The 9,011-nt window shown below is 41.3% G+C and overlaps 1 protein-coding gene across 1 annotated transcript; it reads right to left on the reverse strand.

Moving 5' to 3' along the window:
- Window positions 1-6,441: 6,441 nt before the first annotated feature.
- On the reverse strand, window positions 6,442-8,357 carry LOC110529387 (rho-related GTP-binding protein RhoB). Its single transcript, XM_021611530.2, has one exon. The coding sequence runs from the start codon at window positions 8,151-8,153 to the stop codon at window positions 7,563-7,565; it is 591 nt and encodes a 196-aa protein (XP_021467205.1). The 5' UTR covers window positions 8,154-8,357; the 3' UTR covers window positions 6,442-7,562.
- Between the last annotated feature and the right edge of the window lie 654 nt (window positions 8,358-9,011).

The raw sequence follows: 9,011 nt of genomic DNA on the forward strand, positions 1-9,011 counted from the left end.
GATTATACAGCCTGACACAAACTTGTTCAAAAGCCAGAAAAATAAGGAATTTATACAAACTTTTACAACACACTCTCTTAACTATCAAAACGTACTGTCCTTCACAGTACTTCACTGAACAATATTAAGATATTTCACTGCATCATCAGATTTGTATCCATCAGATAATTAATAACCTTACAATCTTATGGAATTCCATCATATACATTCTGATGTAACTTTCTTCAACAAACATGCCCACCCTTAAGTTGAATGAAATCCTATGGTCTAAATATAAACTATGGCAGACAAAAATGACGTCATTGCTAGCGTGTCTCTGGAGAGAAGTTTTACTGTAATTTCCACAGTCCTTGGTTATGATACTGGCATGCCCAGTGCTGTAAAGCCAGTGGGTAAAATCCTCAACTCCCTCCTAATGGAACTTCTAAAACTGTATCAGCATCCGTCACTATTATAATGGGTGGCAGGTTGCCTCGTGGTTAAGAGCATTGGGCCATTAATCGAAAGGTCGCTGTTTTGAATCCCCTAGCCGACTAGGTGATAAATCTGTCGATGTGCCCTTTAGCAGGGAACTTAAGTCTAATTGCTCCTGTAAGTTGCTCTGGATAAGAGTGTCTGCTCAATGACTAAAATGTCAATGTAAAATGTATTACGACACACTGTGATCCATTGGTGTAGTTGTTTAGAATATTATCTGTGTAATTGATATATGGGTTAAATTCTTGCATGCAAGGTCATGAACTGCTGTTCCTGGTACACACACTATTTCATGGGGCTGGATTTAAAAGCATTTGTAATTTTAAACATCTTCACTGGAGCGTTTAAACAGAGTATCAAGTGGAGTGTCCTTTGTAGTTGGAGATGAAAATAGTGGAGAGTTGCTGTACTGTGGTGTAGGCCTAGCTAGCTCAATGTTAGGCTTTCAATTGAGGGACTATGAGGTCACTAGAGGTCTTTGTTAATAATTATCAATTCTCTGTTATACGTAGTAGCCATAAAGACGACTGATATTAATATCCCAACTTCCCTGTGATTTACAAGAACAGTCTGATGTTACTCTTTGTCATATAAATGGGAAACCCGTTGGCACATAGGGGGATGGAGATCCATTGATTAGATATTGATGGTCCTGCTGCTGGCAATTGTTCCCTTGAATTCTCTATTGCTTTTCCAATTAAAACTTTCCATTAATTTCATTTTAGATACTATTCCGAGATACAAAGTGGAGTTTAGTTACTAAACTCAGCAAAAAAAGAAATGTCCTCTCAGTGTCAACTACATTTATTTTCAGCAAACTTAACATGTGTAAATATTTGTATGAACATAAGATTCAATGTGACTAACATAAATTGAATAATGTGTCCCTGAACAAAGGGGGGGAGGGTCAAAATCAATAGTAACAGTCAGTATCTGGTGTGGCCACCAGCTGCATTAAGTACTGCAGTGCATCTCCTCCTCATGGACTGCACCAGATTTGCCAGTTCTTGCTGTGAGATGTTACTCCACTCATCCACCAAGGCACCTGCAAGTTCCCAGACATTTCTGCGGGGAATGGCCCTAGCCCTCACCCTCCGATCCAACAGGTCCCAGACGTCCTCAATGGGATTGAGATCCGGGCTCTTCGCTGGCCATGGCAGAACACTGACATTCCTGTCTTGCAGGAAATCACGCACAGAACGAGCTGTATGGCTGGTGGCATTGTCATGCTGGAGGGTCATGTCAGGATGAGCCTGCAGGAAGGGTACCACATGAGGGAGGAGGATGTCTTCCCTGTAACGCACAGCGTTGAGATTGCCTGCAATGACAACAAGAATCAGTCCGATGATGCTGTAACACACTGCCCCAGACCATGACGGACCCTCCACCTCCAAATCGATCCCGCTCCAGAGTACAGGCTTCGGTGTAACGCTCATTCCTTCGATGATAAACATGAATCCGACCATCACCCCTGGTGAGACAAAACCGCGACTCGTCAGAGAAGAGCACTTTTTGCCAATCCTGTCTGGTCCAGGGACGGTGGGTTTGTGCCCATAGACGACGATGTTGATGGTGATGTCTGGTGAGGACCTGCCTCACAACAGGCCTACAAGCCCTCAGTCCAGCCTCTCTCAGGATATTGCGGACAGTCTGAGCACTAATGGAGGGATTGTGCGTTCCTGGTGTAACTCGGGCAGTTGTTGTTGCCATCCTGTACCTGTCCCGCAGGTGTGATGTTCGGATGTACCGATCCTGTGCAGGTGTTGTTACACGTGGACTGCCACTGCGAGGACAATCAGCTGTCTCTCCTGTCTCCCTGTAGCACTGTCTTAGGCGTCTCACAGTACAAACATTGCAATTTGTTGACATGGCCACATCTGCAGTTCTCATGCCTCCTTGCCTTGTGCCTAAGGCACGTTCACGCAGGTGAGTAGGGACCCTGGACATCTTTCTTTTGGTGTTTTTCAGTCAGTAGAAAGACCTCTTTAGTGTCCTAATTTTTCATAACTGTGATCTTAATTTCCTACCGTCTGTAAGCGGTTTGTGTCTTAATGACCGTTCCACAGGTGAAGATCTGTTTATTTATTTGGATTTTGACGAATTATCTTTGAAAGACAGGGTCCTGAAAAAGGGACGTTTCTTTTTTTGCTGAGTTGAGGTTTTAGTTTAAATCAACCTGGAAATGCACAGATGCACTAATCTCTGTATTATTGCAGAGATTATGCAGCGTAATGTTACATACTTTAGTTTGTTTCCTACCAATTTACTTTTGTTGATGAATTTATCTAGGACTGAGATAAGAAATACATCCCTACCAAAAAAGTGTCCTCTACTTTGCCTGTTACATGGGGGAAAACCCCATTATTGGAACAGTTAAGATCGTAGTATCCGAAGGCAGACTTCCTCAATTTGGAACCAGACCCAATAGCTTTCTTTAAACTTGTTTTAACCATGAAAACCATGTTTTCTGCCTATCCTTCAGGAAGAATTAAATCATACATGATTATATATGAAAAAAGGAGAAAGGAAGAAATGTTTATATGGAAGAGATCCAGTGGGTACATTGTGTCCTTTCCTGAACGTAAACAAAGGGTCCAGCAACAGAACTCTATAGTAAAGAATGTGACTTCTAAGTAATTGCAAATGAAAAAAAGCAACCCTTTGAGAACCCCCCTCCCCCAACAAGATCGTTATGTTACACAAAAGAGCCCAGCTGTCCTTGGAGGGGGTCAGGGGGAAAGGAAAGAAAGAAAATGGTATGTCTCCAATGGATGCTCCAATGCTGTCATCTGTGGAGACCCTCCCAGGCTCCCACCACATAAAGCACAGTAATGTCACAGCCATCTGAACACAGCATAATTTAAGTTTTATTGGCCAGTGTGTGTCTCCTATAAAAATTAAATACTACTTGGATATACAGTACCAGTCAACATTTTGGACACACCTACTCATTCAAGTGTTTTTCTTTATTTGTACTATGTTCTACATTGTAAAATAATAGTGAAGACATCAAAACTATGAAATAACACATACTGTATGGAATAATGTAGTAACCAACCATTTTAACAAATCTAAATATATTTTAGATTCTTCAAAGTAGCAACCCTTTGCGTTGATGACAGCTTTGCGTTGATGACAGCTTTGCACACTCTTGGAATTCTCTCAACCAGCTTCACCTGGAATGCTTTTCCAACAGTCTTGAAGGAGTTACCAACATATGCTGAGCACTGCGGACCAACTCATCCCAAACAATCTCAATTGGGTTGAGGTCGGGTGATCGTGGAGGCCAGGTCAACTGATGCAACACTCCATAACTCTCCTTCTTGGTCAAATAGCCCTTACATAACCTGGAGGTGTTTTGGGTCATTGTCCTGTTGAAAAACAAATGACAGTCCCACTAAGCGCAAACCAGATGGGATGGCGTATCGCTGCAGAATGTTGTGGTAGCCATGCTGGTTAAGTGTGCCTTGAAATCTAAATAAATCAGTGACAGTGTCACCAGCAAAGCACCCCCACACCATCACACCTCCTCCTCCATGCTTCACGGTGGGAACCACACTTGCAGAGATCATCCATTCACCTACTCTGTGTCTCACAAAGACACGGCGGTTGGAACCAAAAATCTCAAATTTGAACTCATCAGACCAAAGGACAGATTTCCACCAGTCTAATGTTCATTGCTCGTGTTTCTTGGCCCAAGCACGTCTCCTCTTATTATTGGTGTCCTTTAGTGGTGGTTTCTTTGCAGCAAATCAACCAGGAAGGCCTGATTCACACAGTCCAACCATTTTAACAAATCTAAATATATTTTAGATTCTTCAAAGTAGCAACCCTTTGAACAGTTGATGTTGAGATGTGTCTATTACTTGAACTCTGTGAAGCATCTATTTGGGCTGCAATTTCTGAGGCAATTTCTGAGGCTGATGATTTATTTATTTAACTAAAGTTTATTTAACTAAAGTCAGTTAAGAACAAATTCCTATTTCAATGACAGCCTAGGAACAGTGCCTGTTCAGGGGCAGAATGACACCTTGTCAGCTCGGGGGTTTGAACTTGCAACCTTCCGGTTACTAGTCCAACGCTCTAACCACTGCCGCCCCAACTCTAATGAACTTACCCTCTGCAACAGAGGTAACTCTGGGACTCCCTTTCCTGTGGCGGTCCTCATGAGAGCCAGTTTCATCATAGTGCTTGATGGTTTTTGCAACTGCACTTGTAGAAACTTTTAAAGTTCTTGACATTTTACGGATTGACTGACTTAAAGTAATGATGAACTGTCGTTTATCTTTGTTTTTTGAGCTGTTGCCATAATACGGACTTTGTCTTTTGACAAATAGGGCTATCTTCTATATATCACCCCTACCTTGTCACAACTGATTGGCTTAAACGCATTAAGGAAAGAAATTCCACAAATTAACTTTTAACAAGGCACACCTGTTAATTGAAATGCATTCCAGGTGACTACCTCATGAATCTGGTTGAGAGAATGACAAGAGTGTGCAAAGCTGTCTTCAAGGCAAAAGGTGGCTACTTTGAAGAATCTCAAATATAAGATATATTTAGATTTGTTTAACTCTTTTTTGGTTACGACATATGTGTCATTTCATAGTTTTGATGTCTTCTGTTTTATTCTACAATGTAGAAAATAGTAAAAATAAAGAAAAACCCTTGAATGAGTATGTGTGTTCAAACTGTTGACTGGTACTGTACATGGTTACTAAATTGTAATAACAATGTTTTCTGTGGACATATGACTAGTTGACCCCCAAGTATCATTTCACACATTATACACGTGGATATTTGTACTTTTTAAAGATGTGAATCAATTTCTTATAGTTCTCAAAAACTAGATTACTGAGAATTAAACAGCTGAAAATAGGTCCCACCCATCACCTGTGTGTTGATTCAAAGGCTATTTTAACATGGTACTGTAAAGGTAGAGCACCAAAAACATCAATAAAACACTGGGTTTGTTGAGACACTGACAAAGACATATCACGATATCTTGTTAATTAACTGAGCGCCTTCTCAAACATTCACTGTGCAACTAATTTTTGTTGCTTTAAATTTAATTCCTTTCACCTTCCTCTAACCTGGCTGGGCATCTAAGAAGTGTGCTACAAAAGTCCCCCTCATGTTTTTCATGCGTCATTTTTTTCATCCCTCCTCCACTGCACTGGTTTTTAGACAAAGTAGCTTAAAAATTACAGCGTAATATCCTGACAGTTCTCTTGATAGAAACATCGCAAAATAATCAATTTTAGAAACACACACTTGCTATCTTATCTCATCTCCCTTGTTTAAACCAATAATGGAGTCAGAGAATAGAAGGGGACAGAATTGTGTGTCATTATTGTCCTAAACCACTAAGCTGACCACCGTCACATTTAGCAGGCCTACCAGTGCTTCCAGTCAATTGTGTGTGGTTGGGTTGTGATGGAAAGCAGTCTCCCAGTCTACCTGTTCGCCCAGTCCCCCCATATTACAACAGTGCCTTTGTGTTTTCTGTCCTCATGTCATCCGCTTGTGCTGTAATACTAATTTCCAATATATATTTACTGTATTATAATAGCTGTTAAAATAGCTTTCCATACCACCTAGCCCATTTCTGCAGAGGTAGTTTGTGTTGTCCTGAATTGTGATGCTATTTATCCAAAACAAGGCTGTGAGTGTGAAAATATGCAGGATGTGCATTACATAAGTGGATTGCTTTGTGACCCTGAACAACACCAGACCCATAGGTCAGGGGTGAGAGATCCTTTTCACATTTTAACGTCCAAGTAATGGTGACCTTAAAATGCCTGACTTGCGTTAATTATTTATATGATGATCCACTATGAAATTTCCCATGTGGGACAGATAATTATGCAAAAAGTCAAATAATTAGGTTTTCCCATGTGCATTTACAGTTTACATCCACAGCAGCAGGCCATACAAATAAAATTCCATTGGCAGTAGGCTATACACATTCTAATCATATCTTTATTATTTAAAAACATAAAACAATAAACTGACAAACTTGAAACTAAGACAAAATATTGCACTATGGGGATCTTTTTTGAACCTCCACCATATACAGTATGTGAAATAATAGCATTCATGCTTTACACAGTGCTGCAGTGGTATCCCTGTCATGTTAATGCAATGATGCACACGGCAGGATGAACAACCTTTTAAAAACATTAGGAGAGCAACAACAAACATAACAAACAATCATGGAAATGTTCCTTACAAGCCAGAATGTTGAATAAATTAAGTTTGAATTTATTCTACCGGTTGCCTGTGTGCTTGGTCCTTCAGCTGCTTGGAATTTGAGACAAATAGCTAGACTTTTTAGAGTGCTGGTACTGAAGTTGACATTTCTATCACCTGGCACATGTACAAAACCATGTAAACACCAGTTATCATGCATACATCACGTGCATGTACTTCGGTCTTGTGCACATGCCTTTGTTCATGAGCAAACATCTTGATTGCCACACACAGACCTGCGTTTTGAAGTTGGTTTAATAAAACGTCCCTGTGGATATTGTCTCAAATGTCGACCAGCTAAAGGACCAACACCACTCACAATCGGCAGATAAAGTTGAAATATAAATTGTACTCAACATTCGTGACAGACAAGGGAAGTGTGGGTTTTTGTCCATGTAAATGTGCGTGGAGTTTAAGGCATCACCACGTTTCGTGACTAACTAGTTGCATGTCAACAAGCCTTGACACCCGACACTCAAGTAGGCTCCTTGGAACAATATCCTCAAAGGCTACAGCATCATTTCAGGCAGCATCCGGAATGCTTGGCAAATGAATTTATTCAGTAAATTAGAATCGCATGGAGTGTCAGTTGTTGGCTACTTGTATTAGAGTATGTATTCGCGTCAATTGAGGGATCAGGTGAATAGATCAAGATGATCCACAATCTGAGGATTATTACATTTCTCATGGCTACCGGCTCAAAAGAAAGTCTTTAGCCTAATGGGAGACAGACTTGGTCATGCATCTTTTCAAGCACAATGACAACAGGTCTTGGTGGTGTTGGCAGCCGTACATTAACGTAAGATACATTATTGCTCACGTTAGCTGTTGATTCACAACAACAGACAGCAGTTCACACAACCGCTGGAGGGTTTTGATCTCTTCTGTAAAGAAGCACGTGTCGCAGTGTCGAACACCTCCCGAATACCATCCTTCGTTTTAGCAGAACACTCCAAATAGTCATATGCCCCAATGCGCATGGCCATGGCGCGCCCGTCCTCTGTTTTCACTGGTTCCTGTTTCATTCTGGACAGCTCGCTCCTAACATTCTCGTCGTTGCGCAAGTCTCTTTTGTTGGCAACTAAAATAATGGGCACGTTGGGACAAAAGTGCTTTACCTCTGGCACCCATTTCTCGGGGATGTTTTCGAGGGAGTCCGGGCTGTCCACGGAAAAGCACATCAGGATGACATCAGTGTCCGGATAGGATAGCGGGCGAAGGCGATCGTAGTCCTCTTGTCCAGCCGTGTCCCACAGTGCTAGTTGGACTTGCTTGGTGTCCACTTCAATGTCGGCCACATAGTTGTCAAATACAGTTGGCACATAGACCTCAGGAAACTCGTCTTTGCTGAACACAATCAGCAAGCAGGTCTTTCCGCAGGCGCCGTCGCCGACTACGACCAGCTTTTTTCGTATCTCTGCCATTTGCTTCTCTTAACCGATACTTTCCCTTGATCCTAACTGTTAAACAAATATGACGTATAAACTGTCTGTGTTAGCTAAGAAGTCAAATTATGGTACGAGCCTGGTTAAACTTCCCTGAACGTAACCGTCTGCGTTTCTCCGCTGGATTCGATATTTCTCAACTATCTGCTCCCTGTCCAGCCACTGAAGCGCTTCCTTTATAAAGAGCATGGGTGCTTTCCTAATATAGCAATCCAATCGGAAGTAGGGCGGTGAGATCATTATTTCGAAAGAAGGAGGTGATTGGATCCCAGACCTGCCTTGTCGGTAGAGGAGGTTCGTACCACGAGGATCATGTCTCGCCCAGACACTGACCTGGGATCAGCTCTATAAAATCAGAGCTCAACTAATTTGGCAATATGATTTTGGGATATTTCATACACCATAAAAAAATGTTTCAATAAATGTTTCATAATTCATAATCACATAATTTAATTGATGAAAAATCATTTGACATGGGCATATGCCACTAGTTTATCCTTCTGTCAAACACACAGGCACTGTCCTAAACTGTAGACTACAATAGGCTACAGTGGGCAGAAAAGGCTTCGACCATACTAATACTAAAATATTTCAACTGGCCATCAACTCCCAAGATAACAATGCCATAGGCCACGTTTTTTTTGTTCAGGGCCTTAGCACGGGCAGATCTATGTTCCTCACAACCCCCCTCTCTCATTTACATAGAGATAGAAGCATAGGAACGTGTGTCTTCGTCGATTTTAGTTACACCTATAGAATTATAACAATCATTGTTATATTCATTAACCACCATGAAAAATATTGATCAGCATTTACTGAAACGACTCCCTAGAATAC

This window comes from Oncorhynchus mykiss, chromosome 8, assembly GCF_013265735.2.
Source record: "Oncorhynchus mykiss isolate Arlee chromosome 8, USDA_OmykA_1.1, whole genome shotgun sequence".
Taxonomy (NCBI): Eukaryota; Metazoa; Chordata; class Actinopteri; order Salmoniformes; family Salmonidae; genus Oncorhynchus; species Oncorhynchus mykiss.

Excerpts from the sequence above, each read along its gene's own strand:
- LOC110529387 (XM_021611530.2), bottom strand. The coding sequence starts at position 8,153 with ATGGCAGAGATACGAAAAAAGCTGGTCGTAGTCGGCGACGGCGCCTGC.